Genomic DNA, 22,182 nt, shown 5'->3' with positions numbered 1-22,182 from the left:
GTATTGGGTATGGTGTATATCTGTCTGTGTGTGTGTCGAAAAAAAATGATTGTATAGGTACATTATCGTGTTAAATAACCACTTAGCGCAGTGCCCGGTAGCTAGCTAAGAAATTAGTATATTTATTTTTATTTGTAAAAACCGGTTACCCCAGGCAACAACAGCAGCAGCAGCAGCCGACAATAATGAAATGTCAAACGAGTTCCAAAGACGACGACGATCTCTGGACATAACTCCTAAAAGGACATATTAACATAATTGCGTTAGCGAAGGGGTAAAAAAAAAAAATCGAAAACATATTAAAATATATAATTTATTTATAATCGTAAAACTACTTGATAATAACGATTTTTTTTTTTTTTTAAAACAAAATTTCAATGCGGCATAATAGCGCCTATTTGTAACGCGCCTTGGGCAAGGTTGAGCGCAATATTTTATGTTATACATGTTATTATTATATATTGTTGTCGTATATTTTTTTTATTGAAGCGCTACCGATGACGACGGTTCACTCAATTATTATTATTATTATCGGTTCGAAATTGGTATGAAAATAATAAATGTAAAAAAAACAAAAATTATCGCAGTCTCGATACCTATTACTCGTTAGGTACATATAACCAGTAGCCGAGTTTTTAATATATATATATATATATATTTTTAAGTAATTATTTATTATGGCTTTTTTTTCACGCGAAAATATTTTAATTAATAGAGTTACCTATATATTATGGCCACAACAACACCATTTGAAATACGCCTGTAGAAAATAATATGTATCTCATTTTTTTCAACTTTACAATAGAGCGAAAAATTCAGTTTCAATAACACTAAACAGTGTTATCAATTATTTGTTAATAGCGTTATCTATTGACGTTATCGTAAGTCTTGGGCTGCCACCCAGATTGACCGCGCAGATTGTAATAAAACAGTGTGGCCAACTTGATTTGGCCAAAAAAAATAGGGAATACGATGTGTGCTTCTTGAGTGACGATATAAATTATAAAAAAAGTTTTTAAAAAATTGTGGACTGATAATATTTAGGTTCAATATGATAATTGCTAAACAAATCTTGGTACTCTCTCATGAAAAAAAATCTAGACCCACTCCTGACTAATTTGAAAATGATCAAGAGTATAATTTATTGTGAGCAGTCAGTAGGCAAGTATGTCGCTAGAGTCGTGTAACCTCCTCTTATTTGTCAATAGATAGGTACTTCACAAAACTATTTGTAAAGCAGTATATTTTAATCAAATGAATACATAACATGTAATTTATAACTATGGGATGTACTAAATACTATATTTAATGGAAAGTACTGAGTTATTCTGATTTTGCTACAGTTTTTCTGTTTTCTCTTTTCTCTTCTTTACCTTAAACAAATAAATTGGTTTTTAAGTATTAAACGTTACGTACAATTATGATAGTATAACCCCATTTGTGCATTAAATTAATTTAGGTAATGTTAAGTTTGAATACAAACAAGGTCTTACCCCAGACTTGATCTTGGATAAAGATACCGGCAAATAAACATCCAGCGAAGGCGAACTGAAAACATATAATTACGGCTATTGCCACTGGCAAGCTGAACTTTTCGAAGAGCGGGTACAACCAACGGCCTTTTTCCACGTAGGTAGCCACAAGACTACATTTAAAAAATGACACTTTAATCATAGTAGTAAACTATTAAAGACAATGCTCTTACATGGTTGAGTAAAAAAATATGTAGGAAGAAAAGATCGTTGCTATAACTTTCACGGGCAAAAATCTGTGTTTGGTAGTTATTAGCTCAGCTAAAACCAGCAGTAAGACCACAGTGTGCATTCCATGGTTTTGCCAAATTGGTATGTAGTTGTCTAATACTTCTGGATAAATGACCTCTCGGTCAATGTTGTAAAAGATCCAAAATGTCGCCGATACAACCTGAAATTATATAATATTATTTATAATTTATACATTTAAAAAATATTTAGTAGACATTTCTAATACATTTAATTTATTTGTTAAAACAAGCTTCTTCTACGGGGAAAAAAATATTTAGTAAAATAGTAAAACTAATTTAGTTTTGAATGATTATTTTTTTAATTTAAAGCATTTAAAGAAATATTCATTGGAAGTGTAATGTGTCTCAATCTACCTATAAATAATTGTTGGTTTTAAATTGGGTATTGGGATCGTCTCCGCGACACTGCGAACCTAACCTTCAATGCCCCCCCCCCCTTCACAATCAACCTATTCTACTTATTTAAGGAAACATAAAAAACAGAATTGAATCCAAAAAACATATTCATAGAATTACAAACTTATGATATATTATATGAAGTGTACGTACAAATGTACAATGAATACCAGCTTTGTATTTTGCATAAAAACTATTAAAATAGTAATATATTATACTTACTATTCCAGAAGGTAGTATAAGAGAGGCAAAGGTAGCAGACAGTAAATTTTGGAATTTGGTTCCCAAGTTAAGCCAATTTGGCCCATTGAGAATTTTCATGATATCGTGAAGTAAACAGTCGCTGAAGTATAACGTTTGCATAATCTAAAATTTAAAAAATGTTTAATATATTTAAGCAAAATTTCATAATATATAATAGGCCTACTACAAAGTGTTATTATTTTTAAATTATATTTTATAAAAATATACAATGATTTTTGTAATATTGTTTTTGTATATATAATATATATATATATATTTTTTTTTTTTTGGTAAGTCACGCAGAAGTTTTATAGTTTCACTATACACTATCAATTTTAAAAGTGTTTTAAAAAGTGTTTTTTTACACGTTTAGGAGTCTTACTCATAATACTTCCAATAATTGATATTGGTAATTTTAGATTTAATAGGTACAAACAATATTACAAATAATTTAAATCGGTTTGATTAGTTAAAATAATATTTTCAAAAGTGCTTATGCATACCAAATTCCAGTTTGTGAAGAATCTAAATCTAAATTCAATTAAATTTCGGTACAATGGATGCCATTCTTCTTTGTCCTCTGTAGGTGATACTGATAATTGATTTTGATACCAAAAAAATACATACCATCCACATGCTACTGTATGCAGCAAAATCGGGTACACTGACATTTTAAATCCTTATAAATAAATGCGATTAATTATTTAAGGTTGAGTTCATCAAATGTAAATATAACAAATTGTCTATTATACTACTTTTCTATAACTCAATTAACAATCATTTCTATATTTTTATTTTCGCCAATTCTCATAAACTAGTTTTAGAACAATGATTATAAAAGTTATTTTGAAATTAAAACGCGTTACTTCAAAAATACAGTGGCCGTGAGAAAAATAATTGCCGATAAAGTCACCAAAATAATTTTGTGAAAACTATACAAGTAATATAAAAAATTAAATTGAAAGGGTGAACAATTATTATATCAATGAATTATAGCAAATAGACAGTATAATGTACAATGTACAAACAAAAAAACACAAAAACTTACGATACCGAGTACTTGGATTTTGTGAATTAGTTGACACTATGAAGGTAAAAGGACTAATGCCACAGGTGATGTCGGTAACAAAAAGTTTATATAAAGCTCAGTATAGACTATAGTAGTGTAGTAATTGCGATTGTGCAAGTCAAATGATTTGTAATAATTATGTGAAAATTATTTATATTTTACTTAACATAAACAATGGTTTTTCCGTTAAAAATAGTTTAAACAATGGCGATTGTTTCTGCAAGACTTCCTTTTCCCGTGGTAGTAAAAACTAATGAATTTTTTTCATTTTTTTTTTTATATGCGTAATACTTATTTTTAGTTGGTTTAATTATGTAAAATAAAGCAGTAAATTAATTTATAATTTATGAAATTTAATTAAATATTATTATTTTATTTCTAACTAGGTTATATAGAAAATTGCAATAACTTTTATTAAGTCCTTGATTTAGGTTCCACATATAAATGTTAATAAAAATAATAAAATTTTTATAATAAGATAGGTAATAGAATTTAAATCGCAGATATTTCTTACTTTTTCTCTGTGTGTATATATAGTAGAAAATCCTGAAGTATTTATGTTAAATATTTCAATAAAACATTTTAATGTGTTCATAACGTCTGTAATGTACCTTAAAATATTTGGAAATGTTGTTTCCGAATACCTATTGTTTAATTTCTTTAAATTCAATCACTTAACAAAATAACAACTTTTAATAGGGATCTTTTTGAATAAAACCAATTATACTATAAATATACTTACCTACTGTATATACAATTGTATACTTATGAATTATTATTATCTATGTATATAATATCTTATATGTGCTAATTAGCATTTTTTTAAAAATAATATACTTTCGCTTTTTCTTTTTATAACCTTGTAAATAACTAGTCAATACAAGGTGATTATTTTAGCGTGAACCACTCAATATATTTAGCGGTTTAATAGGGTATTTGGGCCCTTAAACTATTTTGAATTCATCATTTAGTTCTAATTTGAACGTTGAACGTACAACATATCTCTTATCTCTTATCAGATAACAGCGTAACATTTTTTTTGGTTATGTGCCAGAACTAATTCCCACCCCCAAACCCATTCTCACCCACACTCCTAGCTTTCTTCCCAGCTTTGCCCCCACCAGCATAACACTAGCATTAAAATAAAATAATAATTAAATATGTGTTTTTTTTTTGGTTATTTATGTAATTTAAACTACAAGTGCCATATTTTCCGTTTTCCTTGCTCTAATATATCTTTTAGGTACCAAATTTTGTTAATAATATATCTTCTAAAAGATAAGATTGAGGACGCTCATAAGCTCCTACCTGTATTCTTTAACTATAGAATACATATGTAAGATGTGGTAAAACTAATTTGTACTTGACAGCCAAATTCTGCAATCGTCAACTAATTTAGGTAATAAGTAAAAATAATGTTTTATTTAAATAGTAATATAAATAATAACATAAACTATTATAAGTTAGGTATATACTATATTATAATGTAATTTATTATGAATTTTAAATTAAATAATACGAGTAATAGTGTATACAATTTTAATTAGATATTTGATAAAGATCTAACTACTACTACTATTTGCTATAAAGATAAGAACTTAACTGAAATAATTTGGTTTTTTGGTTCTTCTGTAAAATTTCAATTATTGCAGTTGTATCATTGTTCTACCGAGGCGGTGACGCGACATGCAATTTATAAGTATGGAAAATGCTAAATACTATATTTATTAGAAAGAACTAAGTTATTCTGATTTTTCTACAGTTTTTCTGTTTTCTCTCTTTTCTTCTTCGCCTTAAACCAAAAAAAATAGTTTTTAGATATTAAACGTCGCATACAATTATATAGTACAACCCAATTTGTACATTAGATTAATTTAGGTAATGTTGTGTTTGAATATAAACAAAGTCTTACCCCAGACTTGATTTTGAATGAAGACACCAGCAAATAAACATCCAGAGATGACGATCTGAAAACATATAATTACGGCTATTGCTACTGGTAAGCTAAACTTTTCGAAGAGCGGGTACAACCAACGGCCTTTTTCCACGTAGGTCACCACAAGACTACATTTAAAAAATGACACTTTAATCATAGTAGTGAACTATTAAAGACAATGCTCTTACATGGTTGAGTAAAAAAATATGTAGGAAGTAAAGATCGTTGCTAGAATTTTCACGGGCAAAAATCTGTGTTTGGTAGTTATTAGTTCAGCTAAAACCAGCGGTAAGACCACAGTGTGCATTCCATGGTTTAGCCAAATTGGTATGTAGTTGTCTAATACTTTTGGATAAATGACCTCTCGGTCAATGTTGTAAAAAATCCAAAACGCCGCCGATACTAACTGAAATTATAAAAGATTATTTATTATTTGTACATTTTACAAATATTTAGTAGACATTTCCAATACATTTAATTTATTTGTTAAAACAAGCTTCTTCTACAGGGAAAAAAATATTTAGTAAAATAGTAAAACTAATTTAGTTTTGAATGATTATTTTTCTAATTAAAAGCATTTAAAGAAATATACATTGCATATTCATAGAATAAATCTCATGAATATATTCATAAAATTAGAAGCATATGATATATATGAATTGTACAACGAACACTAGATTTGTATTTTGCATAGAAACTATTAAAAAAGTAATATATTATCATATTTACTATTCCCATAGGTAGTATAAGAGAGGCAAAGGTAGCAGACAGTAAATTTTGGAATTTGGTTCCCAAGTTAAGCCAATTTGGTCCATTGAGAATTTTCATGATATCGTGAAGTAAACAGCCGCTGAAGTATAACGATTGCATAAACTAAAATTAAAAAAATGATTAATATATTTAAGCAAAATTTCATAATATATATTTGGCGTACTACAAAGTGTTATACTTTTAAAATTATATTTTATAAAAATATACAATGATTTTTTTATTATGTATATATTTAAAAAGTTATTAGGTATTAATATATATATATATATATTGTTTTTTTTATTAGGTCATGCAGAACTTTTTTAGTTCCATACACTTGTAAACTGCGACCATATACAATCAATTTTTTTACGATTAATTTAAAAAATGTTTTTATTTACACGTTCAGGAATCTTACTCATAATACTTCCAACATTTGATATTGGTCATTTTAGACCTAAGGTACAAACAATATTACAAATAATTTAAATCGGTTTGATTAGTTAAAATAATATTTTTAAAAGTGCTTATGCATACCAAATTCCAGTTTGTGAAGAATCTAAATCTAAATTCAATTAAATTTTGGTACACTGGATGCAATTCTTCTATGTCCTTTGTGGGCAATGCATAAAATTGATTCCAAAAAAATACATACCATCCACATGTTATTGTATGCAGCAAAATCGGGTACACTGACATTTTAATACCTTATAAAAAAATGCAAATAATTTTTTAACGTTGAGTTTATCAAATATAAATATTACAAATTGTCTATTATATACTACTTTATTATTACTCAATTAACAATAATTTCAATTTTTATTTCCCGTGCATTTTTGCTAATTCTCATAAACTAATTTTAGATCTATGATTGTATAAGTTATGCCGTGTTACTTTAAAAATATAGTTTTCATTCGGATTTAAAATGATGTTTATGTTACTGTAACATAATATTTATTATTTCTAAATTGAATGAAGTTTTTGAAATCCTAAAACAATTATGCATACTAGGAAATCCGATTTAAATTGCTCAAATTTCTCAAATGTTTAGTGTTCATTATTTTTAAGTAAACGGGTTGTTCGAAAGTCGACTGAAACAATAGTTTTCCAAAGGGGGTCGTGAATTTTGTGAAAAACTATAGGAGTAATGTAAAAAGAAAAATGAAAGAGTGAACAATTATTATATCAATGAATTACAGCAAATAGACAGTATAATGTACAATGTACAAACAAAAAAAAAACAAAAACTTACGATACCAAGTACTTGGATTTTGCGATGAGATTGAAATGTGTTGACACTATGAAGGTAAACGGACTTATGCCACAGGCGATGCCATGTCAGTAACAAAAAGTTAATAGAAGGCTCAGTATAGTAGTATAGTAATTATGAATACCTATGCAAGTCAAATGGTTTGAAATAAATATGTGAAAATTACTTAAATTTTACATAACATAAATAATGGTTTTTTCGTCAAAAATAGTTTAAACAGTGGGGATTGTTTCTACAATATACTTTCTTTTTCCCACGGTGGTGAAAACTAATGATTTTTTTTTATTAATTTTATGGGGTGGGAGTGGGAATGAGTATGTCTTAGCTCTGGCACATAACCGAAAAAAATGCTACCAAAAAAACCTTACGCTGTTATTTTAAATTATATGCTGTACGTTCAACGTTCAAAATATATCTTAATAATTAATTCAAAATAATTTAAGAGGTAATTAATTTACTATTTCTTTATCTATAAGTCGACCACTACTCTTAATTTATTCGGTACTTCATAGAGACATGAAAATGCTCTTTCGCGGGAAGACTCGGCTGAAAAATGCTTTTTTTAAACTTTTTATATACATAATATACTTGTTTTTAGCGAGTTTACTTGTGCAAAATATGTATTAAGTAATAAATGAATTTATAATTTATGAAATTTAATTATATATCAATTTAATTTATTTTATTTCCAAACACGTTTTATAGAAAATTTCAATATCTATTATTAAGTACTTGGCCTATTATTTAAACTATTATTTAGGTTCCACTGACCACTTTATATTGATAACTCTTTCTTAAGCTATTGCCAAATAACTTGGTCGTTTATTCACTTAATACAAATGTTAATACAAATAATAAAATTATTATAAAAAATATGTAATAGAATTTACATAAAAATCGTAAAAAATGTCTTATGATAAAGAGTTTAAAGAGAGTGATATAGTTATGGTTAGACGGTATGTACAATATTGATATCCTATTCCTCGTTGGTCGATAGACCTACCTACACCTACCTATTATGTTATTTTATGTGCAATGCGTTCGTTGAACCTCCTCGTACGGCTGTCATAGTTAAACGTGCCAAGTAAGTATTTTTATGTAGTACAAATTAAAAATTAAAATTATTTTTTTTTTCCACCGGACATATATTTTGAATTTTTTTATAAAAAAAAATATGTAAATTTTCATGTAACCTGTCATATTTTTTATTTATTTACTAGCTGGCATTCTTATTATTATTACTATTTTGAAAACTCGATTTGGTTGTATTTTTTTTCCAATTTTAAAAAAACAAAATAATATGTATTCTTTAATATTATTTACTTGATCGGGTCGGGTGTATATTATATTATTATGAGGTGTAGGTTATATATAGTGGTTTCTGACAAACTATCTCGACGCGTTGTCTCCGATGTAGATTTCCAAGAAATGCCCTCGTAAACTATTCTACCTATCTCGTCGTGTTCCTTTTTATTATTATTATTATTTTTTTTTTTAATAACGAGTTTTTGAAAAGTGTCGGCCGCTGATGCAACGACGTGTCATTGTGTCAGCCAGTGGCTCCTCGGTGGAATGCCATAACAAGTAGTCGAAGAGGTCCTCCTGTCATTTATTTCAACGCCTATATTATTATCGCCGCCGAGTAGCTGCTATAGTAGTCTTTTTAAACAACCAAAAATATTGCACTTGGAAATCACGTTGTACAATACCGAGTGTGCACGACCCGGTGTTAAAAAACTGGAACGTACCTACGTCCTACGTACACCTCTAATAGCAGCATAAATAATAATAATAACCGATTTATCAGCTACAGCTGCTATAATAACATGAACGCCGGCGACGGATAAAAAATAATAATATTATCTTTTATAATAGACAACGATATATAATATTTCACTATGCCTTGGAACTTCTTTTATGTTATAATATTATATTCTGTGCCTAAAATTTTAACTTGCCGCGCAGTAGGTATACACATAGATGACTAACAACTAAAAAAAAAAAAGTGTTATTCAATTAGTATGGACGAAATAAGGTGTTATTTTTAAATAACATTTTAGGTTTATTTATGCATAACGAAATTAGCGTTAATTTAAAAACCTCATACACTCGGGTATTTAGAAATGTACAAATAATATGCTAATAGTATAAAAGTATTATATTTTTATAATACCGTGTGAGTATATAAATGCGTTTTAATCAAATGTTTTGGCTGAGAATATTATAAAAATTAGTAGGCTTTTATTCAATGATTTGAAATTAAGCTAACATTTTTTATACTTACTAGGTATGTTACGGACCCACCCTTATCAGGGCTAATAGATACATATATATATATATTTATTACATTGTACAACTTAACAGGACTAACAGGTATTATTATGTATTTTGAAAATATGTATGTAATATATTTGCTTTTCTTTCAAAATATGTTCAACATTTTCGATAATGTTGGTAAATAATATATTATTATTAAAACAGTTTAAAAATATTAAATAATTGCCATGCGGATAATACATTCTATTACTTCCTAGTATTAAGTAATAATTTTAAAAAGTCATATCTATATTTGTATATATATATAATAATTTAAATGAAAACCAATACAGTGAAGAATCAAGAAGGTCATGAGTCCTTAAACACTTTTACAACAAAACGATAAAATCACTTTCAAAACCACGTTTGGACGCTAATCTGTAACTGTAAATGTTATAAAAAGTCTTAAATAACACCATTTTATTGGATTTCCTTAATAATAAAAAAGCATAATGAATATGCATTTTAAAATTCTTTATTTATTGCATCACGTGTCCATATTTTAGCTCTTTAGTCTAAATATTATCACCGAAAATCGCAACGAAGAAAAAGATCTTTCACAACTAGTAAATAGATAAGACGAAAAGAAAAGGTTATGTCTTAGATTTGATTAGTATTTTGTAGTAGATCGGTAGTTAAAAATTAACGAAAATATTTTTGGAAATAAATGGATATTTTTTTTTTTTTTAAACAATATTATAGCATGATGGTATGTGTGTTATGTTTAAGATGATAAATTTGTCGATTTTAAATGGTAGAACTTTTCTCGCTGTTTCGAAGGGGAAAGTGTAGAATTTTTATATTTTTAGGCCAAAGACGATACAGGTATGCAATTGATCTTTTAAGGCACAACACAGCGAATGCAATAAGATGTATTCGGAGGTAATAATAAGTTTTGTTAACAATATTATACTGTATTGTACATTATATTGTATTCATATTCAATATAATGGTGTATCAAAAACTAAATTGAACTCTTTTTACAATAAAAACAAAATTTTGCTTGTGAAAAAAAAAAAATAGATAAAAATAAAAAAAGAAACGGTAGCAAACAATAACAAAAAAAGGTAAATTTAATGCACAATATTTTTACCTCGATTGAGTTTGAATAGACGGTGGTGTATTAGTGTAATATGTATTATATAGCTATACCTAATGGACCGGACAAGTGGGCGATCCGTTGGTTTTTTATTTACTCGTTTGAAAAATAACAATATTTTTTATCGTTTTTTTATTACGATCAATACGTTATATCCGTTTGATTGCTTTTCGCAAGAGTATAATATAATATAATATATATATATATATATATTTTTTTTCCTATATACAACGTTTATACCTAATAATATTCTTCTTGTAATGTGTACCGGATTTTTTTTCGCATAATGAATAGCCATTGTTGGGCGGCGCTTTTGTACACAGCACACACACACACCAGAATAGTCCTTACCATATATTATTATACCTACTACAGGGTGTATCCACCCATTGAATAAGTATATGAGAATAATATGGTGATTTAGATTTCATTATTCATAAAAAAAAATAATAATAATAATAATTGAAAGAAAATATTTCACGGTACATATTTCTTCACACGATAGTATCTCAATACTGTTGTTGGCAAATGATTTTATCTTGTCTCGACCACAGTAATCTTTAGTTGGACAGTCTTCCATATTATAAGTATAACACACGGTTGTTCTTGTTGGCCCATATAAGCCTGGAAATGTGGGAAATGTATTTTCAGGATAGCTTCATATTATAGTGTGTAAGATAATATGATTGCCGGGAATACAGTGGAATCCACCAACATTCGATAAACGGGAAAAAATTCCACAAATTTCAAAATTTCAAAAATTCTTTATTTATTTATTTTTTACCGAAATTATATTATAAAAAATTCGACATTCGATTTACATACACCCCGTATAAAGCGGCGTACCTTGATATTTTTTTTGTCCATAATTTAATACCCACACATACCGGTGTGATGCTATATAGGTATAATAATTGTATAGGCAGTACAAACATGTACAAACCAAAATTTTGAGTATTGATTTAAAAAAAGTTGAAATTATAGTGTGTCTACGGTGTAATCATTGAAAAAAAAAAACTACAAAGTCAATGATTCTTAAAAATGTATGATCCATGGTGACCACTGACCAATCTCCCCAACTCTCCTTTAATTTGAATTATGAAGGGCTATATTATTACAAAACGTGATAATGCCAAAATTCCCAACTCAGGTAGGTAAAATCGTAACCCTTTCGTTCCTGGGAATTTTTTTTTTTCGAAAAAAAAATCAAAAATTTTTTTACGTATCAGACTGATATTGATTATTAATATAGCTGTGTAGATTTTTTCATCATCAATCTATACTAAAACTTGTGTTTAAAGACTTTTTGATAATGATAGCACGTTGTTAGTATTTTATTCGATTTTTTAAAGTTAAAACCTCGAACGAGGATGTCAGTAACGAAAGGGTTAAACACTGCCTTTACCATAGTAATATTCGGTAAAACAACCAGTTGTACTATATTTTTTAGACTCAAATAATTAGTATATAATATACAACCGAGTAACGTGCACGATGAAAAGGCGGATTTATGACTTGTGATGGGTATTATGCGCATAATCTGTAACATAAAAAAAGATTTACGAATTAAGCTTGATAAAAAATACCATATATATACACTAATAGGCATAGAATACATGTAATATTGTAATATAGTTGCTCTGATTTATGGTTTAACGTTATGTACCTACTAAAAATATATATTTTAATAACAAATTGTTAAAATAGTATAAAGTTGTATTAATATTATATTATTTAATTTATTTGCTTTTCTCTGTTTAAAATCCAAACAATTGTACACATACAGTAAAAACAAAAAACTATATTTATAGTATGAATAAATTGTTATATATTTTTTGCCGTCCAAAATACATTATTAATATACTGTAAATAATCGTATTGGAAATACATACAAGTTTGTATAATAACGACTAGATGGCGCTTTGGTATCGTCAAACCGCAACTATATTATTTCTGGACAGACATTTTATTTTCAACGATATAATAATATTTCAATCCGGTAGTATTAATATTTTCGGTACATTTCAGTAAATATTGGAAAACTGTAATGGCTAATAAGTAGACTAATTAAATTTGTTTCTCTATATGTTGTTTTAGAACATCCAGTCTATTATTTCCATTGTAGTTAACGTGCATAATAGTACTTGCTATTATTGACTTGTAATATAAATGAACCATTGATAATTTAAAGCAACATCAAATCGCATATTACTCTATCTATTCCAGCAAGTCCACCGTTGGGTCCTATGACAATATATTGTATACATTACATTGTATTGGTCATTCAACGTTAAGTCCCTTGTTGGTTTTGAAAATGTTCAAAAAACAAAATTTTACCAAACAAACAAACTCGATATAACGTTTAAATGTAAGAGAAAAAAAAACTTAAGTAAGTATTTAGATTTCAATTCTTCTATTCATCCGTCCAACTACATAATAAAACTACTAGAAAATAAAAATAGTAATGTTTATTGCAAAATTTCGTGGAAATACTCTCAGAATAAAAAAGTACAATTGTCAATTTTCCAATTTTCCTTACACAAATGTCTTACATTAGGTATATCCTTATCTTATCGATTAGAAATTCTTATATACTATATTTTTAATTAAACTATCTTTAATTTTGTATTTCGACATTGCAATTTGCAATAACGGCCAAGAAGTTGTACAAAATAATATGTTTGGACAATAGTTAAAGAATAAAAACATTTTTTTATTTATTTTTTATTAGAAAAATATACAATCTGTACAGTTGAATACAATACGTTTATATTAGTACAATAAGCATAATATGGTATTACAATAAGAAATATAGTAAGTAATAGCCATTTTACTAACAAATATATTTTTTTATTGAGAGCCAACAATTTGTATTTTTTTTTTCTAAACTTAACACTGCCCGCCCTAGATTTAGTAATCCAATACCAATTATTTTACATGATATATATGATTAAAGCTATAATAAACGGTTTCCCCGAGTTTAATAAAATATTTATAAATTATTAACGCACTGTTAGGATACATTTACGGATGTAGCAGCTAATAGTTGGTAATATTTCCATTGAAATATAATGTTAAATATTAATATAATTCCCAGTTCGTATTATGCAAAATCGTTTGTGGCTTATATTAACCGCGGTTTATTATGGCGTGAACCCTTGTAATAATGAACCTTTTTGTTCGGATTTCACATCCAAGCTGATAAACTTACCAAAGTTTCGGATGCTTTGAAACTATTTCGTCGCACTCACATTCGAAAACAAATGTACCGTAAAACACAATAGTAAATAGTACACCCTTTTGGATTTATCTATAAGTGATGATGTCCAGGTCATTATCGACTCATTTTTTTTTTTTTTATTGGATAGAACTATTCTTATTTTGATAAATTTGTAACAATATTTCCCCCTTTGTAACGCTAACGAGTATAAATTATTACACTGCAAATAATCTAAAAAAGTCAACTTAAATAGCTCACCACTTCCCTTTTGAAATCGATAAAAACACAAAAAATGTATAAATTTGCTACTTAAAAAAACGCGGCGTGCTTATCTTCTCAAAAAATAGTCTCCAACTACTTCCAAACTTTTCTAGGATAATTTTTAGATATAGTATTACCTGTTTAAAAGTGAAAACAATAATTAATGTACCAATGACTCTTTGCTCCACAGTGGGGGCTGAACGTTTGAGTTTATTTCAAGTGTATTACTATTTACTAGTCTTATAATTAGATCTATAGATCTAGCTCGAGTACCTATAAAATAAATAAACAAATTCACAAATCTGTAGTAACCCTTTTTTGTTGTTAGTAAAAAAAGATATTGTGGGAGTTTGTTTTTTCACTTCAAGTTATCCTCTATGACCGACCAGATAAGCGGATTGAGAGTAGGCGGTTTTTAAGGAGTTTTGTATAGGCAATATTTAAACGGCTTTCGCTATGACAAAACTGTAGGTGAGACTGGCTGATCCAATGTCGATTCTGCGACAAGATGAGAATTTATCGGCCTATTTACTGGGATAATATGTTAGAAACGGATAATCATATAAAAATATTAGTTTTTTTATTGTAAATCATCTTTTCCTTATTGTGTCAAAGCTATAATAGGTATAGCTTTATTATAATTGTAAATAAAAATAATTAGATTTGAACGTTTTTCAATAATAAAATATACATTTTTTACATAAATAAAACAAAAATCCGTTTCTAACATAACCTGGTATAACAGCCACTCAAGAACTCGAAAACGGACCATCCTAAGTAGTCAGACTTTTTGGTTTTAAAAACCCAACCGCTTTCATTGCCGTTGAACAAATATTTTACTCCAAATTATTAAAAAACTATTTTATTTTTATAAGAAACAAAACCCCGGCAGTCAAGGCCAATGACTTCAAGTAACATTGATTATATTTGATATCTGGTGTTACAATTAGTATAATATTAATTATTAATAATAATATTAACAAAACGGAAATCAGTAAATATTAAATTATTAGCTTCGATAGGTATTATTTTTTCACACCGCTAAACCGATTTCTTCATGTATAGCAAGTCTATTAATTAAAAACCGTACTTGAAAGGTCTTTTATTGAGTCTAAAATTTAAAAAGTTTACCCCTTTTCCATCAAAATAGAGAAAAACACTTCTTTTTTGCAATTTAAAATTACAGCGCTGTTTAAATTTTCTGATGTTTGTTCCAAATTTATATGGAATATCCTTTAAACTAAGTAGATACTACCGATTAAAAAAAAAAATATTTTAAAATTCTTTTCCTAGAAGGGGTGGACATTTTTTCTTTATTTCACTTTTAATGGTGAAGTTTTAGAGTTTAAAAACTAGACCGAGGGTAGCATGAGACTAAAAAATATATAACTACAATGTTTATACTTTTTTTTATTAAGAAAGAACAAAAGGGAAAATTACCCGAAAATCTCTAGATTGCCCCATGTCTGAGTGAACTATAACAGTAAACATATTGTATTAGAACATATTTTTATTATAATGTTAATTACGGCATAAGGGTAGGTAAGAACGGCGCGATAAATCATTATACACAGACGATCGACTTTAATCGTATTCGCCTTAATACTAAAAGCCCTTTTTAAGCCCATTATTGTCATTACAATGGTTTTACCGATATTTATACTCTATCGCCAATACAGATCTGGCGTCGAAGCTTTTACTTTTAAAGCGATTTCGCCACTTTCAGCTGTAATTATTCCATTAAACCCGTGTGACCTCCCCGGCCCCAATATGCTCCCCATCTGCAACACTGTGCGCCTCAGCCCCACCGTAATGGTGTTTTTTTTAATATTTATATTATAGTCGGCTAAGTTCCAGAAATCGCAGTGTTTTGGCTATTATGTGTTTTATGCGCACCCTGGATCCGTGGATCCTGGATCCTGGATTGTATTTTCTATAGGTACTACTGTCTCCGGTTGTACGGTCTGTGCCCAGCAGTGTGACGACGGTGCTTGCGTTCCGCCAACTAATCGATACCCGGCACCGAGCAACTGTGGTGGAGCGTAGAGGCGTGGCTGGCCAAAATTCATAGGCTTTGCCCCGGGTGCTCGAGTCCCGCCTACCGTCATCCCGGAAACCTAATATTTCTTTATTTTATCTCATCGTCTCGCCTTATACCTTCTACTCCCATACCGTGTGTTGTTTATACACGCATACACACACACATATATATATATATATATATATATTATAATATAATATTATATTATATTGTCGGACGAACGGCAATGAACGGCGGTGAGCACGGTCACGACGACGACAATAACACTATAGGTACTTATAATAATCATAACAATAATAGATAATATGTTTTTTACTTGCCCGCTTCGGTCAAGTTGCAAAAAAAAAATGTTAGAAAATCATCTTGAACTAAGCAACTAACTTTTCGGGCGAACGCACTTCCCTGTTATGATTTTTCTGTCAATGATAATAATAATAATTGTTGCCATTTTTGTCAATAATACATAAAATTACCTCTCTTCGCCTCCAGATGTATTTATGTAGAAAAACGGTCAATGACCCGAACTTAAGGCTGAAACCGTTCCCAAGGCCATCGATTTTGGTTTGAAAATATATAATTCCCATCTTGTTCGTCGACGGCTTATAGCTACGATTTTTGAGACTTAACTCGTTCATTAAGTTTTACAAAAAAAAAAAAAAATTGTAAACGATAAAAAAAACACATTTTTTGTTAAAAGAAAATGTTTTAAATGTACCATCAAAATGGAAAAATACAATTTACTAATATAATAATTATAACCACAGTCTAAATAAAAAAAAAATATATATAGAATTTTTATTTGTTGATAAATATAATTAACCCTCCTTTTCTTAAAAAAAAACCCAAATCATACAAACAGTATAAATGATAACTTTTCACTTTTTCATCTGATTTATCTACTAATTTTAGCAATATTATAATATTCTTGAGGTGCGCCACCTAGATACACATGCACAAGAAGACTTACAGGCAAGCTCCCTCTTTCCCATTCTATATCATATGTACCTCACATACGATAATCAAAATGATGGTCTTTTTTCGAGATGGTATAATTTGGTTCTTATATGCTATTTAAAAAAAAAAATAACGCCTTAAAAAAAATTCAAAGGCAACTCGAGGGTCTTCGTGTATAACAGTATTAGAGCACCTATTGTCTTATTGCACCGATTTAAAGTATTTTCGCATTATGATTCGGACCAAGGGCCGGGAGTGAAGGGGGGGGGGAGGTACCGACTACCCCAAAAAACACATCCGTGAATGCACCACTATCGCTTTCAATATAAAAGGACGCATAATCCGCTCAGTATTGTTATTGTTGGTAGACACAAAGTCGTCCTAAATCTCCTAATACATAATACTGTATATAAATATTATATTTGTAACGGTTATTATACGGCTTGTATTTATAAGTAAACAATTATGTACAGTTGTAATATTATATTGTATTAACACTAAATAATAATTGGTAGGTACCAGCGTATAAAACAACTGAATATAATATTATATATTCATTCGTTGAATTTATATTCGGTTGATTTTTTTTTTTTTTAGGTAGGTACTTAAGTGATTCAATAATGATTTGCGTTATTTCAAGGGCGGATTTTTTATGTACTTTGTTTTTTTTTTTGGTTTAACATGCAATGCCAGTTTTGTTTCGGTTTATAATTATGTGAAATTTGCACTTGTAAAAAATAAAAAAAATTGTAAGATCCTTTTAATGAAATAATAAATGTTTAAATACATTTTTATTTTTTTCATACGATTGTACCTACTATGTGTTATACATACAATAGCAGTAAATGCACAACATGTGAATTATAATTGTTTTATAAAATAATATTAATATCAATTAGGAACGGGACGGATAATAACAAAAACAGATTGCTAATGGCCATAGAAGTCGATGCTAAATATACATAATAAACAATAATAGAGAACTTTAAGTATTAACCGAAACACTTAAAAATAAATTATATAATATTTATTTAACTGGAATTATACTTAGATATATATATGTATATATAATATTGACGTATATTTAACTATTTATAATAATTGATGAAAAATCAATTGTACCAAACCGTGTATTGTTAATTTTGGATCGAATAAATGAATTTATCATACACATTAAATGAGGCGAAAAGGATAAAGGGGGTATAGGTACCTTTGGGGGGGTGCTGCCGCGCTGGCTTAGGTAACCAAGGTTTACATTTATGCGATTTAAGTTTAATAATTAATACATCCGATAGGTACAAACATATTGACTATACCTCGACTCGAGTCGCAACCGGATGGATCTATTATAGGTAATTTTTTTCTATCTTTATCGCGCACTTAACCTATCAAGTTCAATGGATAGACTGTACTGTACTGCGCAACGGGTTGTTGTTTGAAAATTAAAAAAATATTTCCATTTCCATTATTATATGCGCATGTATATGATTTTCCGGCGATTGCCGGAAGGAAGCCCACGGCTGATAGGCGCGGCTCTTCACTGAGCTAATGATGCGTTCTCCCCCATACAATACATGGCGGACTTTATTTTTCATTTTGCCGAGGGTTCTTAAAGGAGTATGAAAAGGCCCGTGAAAGGACTGGTTAAAGCACCGTGTACAGTGTATATATAGTGGTGGACTAGACGGGAGAGAGGAGTGCACCGTTCCCAATGCACTAAGCGGATCAAATAATACCGCCACTGCGTGCCAGACGTGTATACACACACACACAGACACACAAAAGGAAGCAAGAAACTTGTATAAGGGGTCTGCTTTGCCCCTTTTTCATGCAATCATCAAGAGTCCTATCGTTCGGCCAAAAGTACATAATCTATTGCAACGCAACACGCTGGGGATTTTCGACTCGGCCGCAAAGGGCACAACTACCAAGGTCTCCCTCGTTAATTATCATTATTATGTTGGTTTTTTTCACCGAGGAAAACCCCTCCCAAAAAAAGGGGCAAACTAATTTTGTAACTAAATTTTAAAATCAACATATATGCAGCAGAATATGTGTCCTCGAATAGCACACACGTATACCAAAATCTAAACAAAGCTTTTGTCCTTGTGATGTGTGGTTTTAATTTATTTTTATTTTGCCTTAATCTGGTTGTAATTAAGTAATTACCTAATGGCAACAAATCGGTCGCCGATTACCTACAATCCTCAAGCAATATAACAGTGATACATTGAAATAATCGGATAATCTTCTTTTTCACTATATTATTATGGTGTAATAAAATTATTCTAATTTGTTATGTCTTCTATAAAAATCATTAAAAAAAAAAAAGAAATTGATTCTCACCATAAGATCCGACTATCATACAACTGGTTATGACCGCCCACATCGAATAGGTGTACACACATAAACGGTTATTAGGTTTTTAATTAAATTCATTCATGGCCACACTACAATTATTATACGCTAAAAATAGGCCCTGTACGACCCTGTATTGTATTATATTGTGTATACCAGGTCGAGTATTGTATAGCAATACTGCACACACATAGTGTTAATACGTTATTAGCTTTTTATATTTTGTAGCCATTCAGGCAGGCATACACCTATATTTCACGCGCTACCGGATTCTGTTTTCCATATAATATAATATTGTATATGTTTTTATCAAATACAATATTGTGTAGAAAACGTACACACAAAAATATATATATTATATTGTGAACACAACAGAATATGGTTATTCTGATTTTTCGGGCATTCACCGGAATTGACAATATTATACACATTCGCCGCTAACGTGTATATAATAGAGAATTCATTGACGGATCCCTCCTGTCCCGGGTCCCCACGTGATGACATATACAAGGAATACAGGCTATTATATATATAATATACGTGTGTCTGTGTGTGTGCTCCTTTCATTTCTATAGTATATATATATATATATATATATATATATATATATATATATATATATATATATATATATATATTCATATGTCACTAATCACGTGATGGGAATATAACATAATGTACAGTTGCAAAAAAGGAAAAAAAAATTCAGGGATTTATTCCAGAGGGGAGAGCCAGAATGGCCGGGCATATTATACACACAATATATAACCTTCCAATGCCACAATCCATTGTTACAAACGAAATAGATGTATATATATATATATCCACACACACACACACACACACACATACATATAACATGATATATTATATTATTATTATACACACGGCAATGCACACACACACACACATCTGACATCACACCTCACGACAAGTCTGACGTTAGTGCAAAATACATATACCGGAGAGGAAAAAAATATCATCATTTTGTTGGCAGAGAAATGAAACATATGGTATTTTTCATTGCCATAAAGATACACCGAGATACAATAAACAGATTGAACTTGGCAAATTGAAAAAAAAAAAAACTATTTTTTAGTCTGGCCAAATTGCTATTTACAACCGAGATGTTACCAATGGGCTTTCTTACACGCTTATGTTCAAGCCATGTATATAATATGTAATTATAAGAAAACAAAAACCGTATTGTAAATGTACACATTGTTTTTGTTTAAATACAAATTTGCTATTATACAATGATATTATGGTTTTCGTTTTGTTATGTGATGTATTTGTCTATTACAATCTAGGTTAGGTTAGATTGTTACAGGGTTCTATCCGGGTTACATCCCAGCCTACTAGTTGACAAAGTCCAGAACCTTTTTTTGAAATCTCTAAAGCACCCAAAATCAAAGTTACTCCGGAGAGCTATGTGGGGAAAACACGAGAGACTCGACAAGGATTTGTACCTCCTTGGCCCGACCCATATAGTCCAACTCGGGTTTTGTGTAAGAATATAATTTAAAAAAATAATACCAAAGGAATAGCGAATCGAGGAGGGGTTTCCCATTTTGTGGGTAGTTCTCCGGTAGGATATAAATTATTATAATATTCATAACAGTCATCGAGGAGCGTTCACAAGGAAAAAAAAAACAATAGATTGAGAATTTTTTTTTTTTTGTTTATTTTAAATATGATAATTTTCTTTTTCAATGGCGTCGCGATGCCTCGACGGGCAGACGACGATGATAAAAAAAAAAAACTAAAAAATTAATATATATAAAAACTAAGAAACATACTACACACACAGTTGACACCTTCTACTGTCAAACGTTAATCTGGCGTATAGTGTTGCCATACAGAATCGATAGATAGTTGTATGTATATATATATATATATATATATATATATTTATAAATTGATACGACCACACCTGTAGGAATCTCGGGTGACAAGAAACCTGGAACCACTCACGCCCTTGATAGCCGCAGTACTGGCCTGTAGTAAGAATAATATGGCTGCTAAAAGATTAACCCGTCTTCGGATATAAGAAGATTATAGGTGTCGTATGACCTTTTTCTCCTTCGTCGGTCCACGTGAGCGAGAACACACGCACGCACATATTTTTTATTCAAAAAATTAATATATATATATATGTAATACCTACATAATAATATATAGGTACGTTAGGTGGTAGAAGTAGTGTGTACCTTGCTAATGCATTACTCTCAGATTATATATTATTACTATGCGCCCTATACATGATGCTATAGGAGGAACAAGTGCACGTTTGTTTTCCCAGCGGTAGTGGTAACCGGTAAAACAAATTTTCAAAATCGACACGTCTTATGTGTCCATATTTTGCCGTTTGAACGTCTTAATATTATATGAATGATATTTTTTATGTATTAATATATATGCACAAAATATACTATTTTAGCAGCGTCAGCAATATTTATATAGGTACCTAACGAGTTTCTCCGCAC

General features: G+C 29.5%; 1 protein-coding gene across 4 annotated transcripts; it reads right to left on the bottom strand.

The window, feature by feature from the left end:
• Window positions 1–1,234: 1,234 nt before the first annotated feature.
• Window positions 1,235–3,592, bottom strand: LOC126836690 (androgen-dependent TFPI-regulating protein-like). Of its 4 annotated transcripts, none has more exons than XM_050570297.1 (6): window positions 3,471–3,592; window positions 2,926–3,101; window positions 2,402–2,545; window positions 1,706–1,923; window positions 1,494–1,645; window positions 1,235–1,373 (listed from the first exon to the last, which is right to left on the bottom strand). In XM_050570297.1, exons 2-6 carry the CDS (start codon window positions 3,091–3,093, stop codon window positions 1,324–1,326), a joined length of 732 nt encoding a protein of 243 aa, XP_050426254.1. In that variant the 5' UTR covers window positions 3,094–3,101; window positions 3,471–3,592; the 3' UTR covers window positions 1,235–1,323. The 4 variants fall into 4 exon arrangements, with proteins under 4 accessions (XP_050426254.1, XP_050426253.1, XP_050426256.1 ...); XM_050570296.1 differs by having other exon boundaries at window positions 3,461–3,584; XM_050570299.1 differs by lacking the exon at window positions 3,471–3,592 and adding an exon at window positions 3,189–3,327.
• Between the last annotated feature and the right edge of the window lie 18,590 nt (window positions 3,593–22,182).

This window comes from Adelges cooleyi, unplaced genomic scaffold (genome assembly GCF_023614345.1).
Source record: "Adelges cooleyi isolate 19-005CV unplaced genomic scaffold, UGA_ACOO_1.1 ACOO_flye_CR_arks_rails_tigmint_CR_PRNA_247, whole genome shotgun sequence".
In the NCBI taxonomy this organism is placed as follows: Eukaryota; Metazoa; Arthropoda; class Insecta; order Hemiptera; family Adelgidae; genus Adelges; species Adelges cooleyi.
The sequence above is the reverse complement of the archived record's forward strand: the minus strand, read 5'-3'. Positions and strand labels throughout refer to the sequence as shown.

Bases quoted from the DNA above. Each gene is read 5' to 3' on its own strand.
- LOC126836690 (XM_050570297.1), bottom strand. From the start codon at position 3,093: ATGTCAGTGTACCCGATTTTGCTGCATACAGTAGCATGTGGATGGTAT. The intron at 1,924-2,401 runs GTAAGTATAATA...ATATAATTTCAG, and splicing joins TTATACTACCTTCTGGAATA to GTTGTATCGGCGACATTTTG. The intron at 1,646-1,705 runs GTAAGAGCATTG...TTTTAAATGTAG, and splicing joins ATATTTTTTTACTCAACCAT to TCTTGTGGCTACCTACGTGG.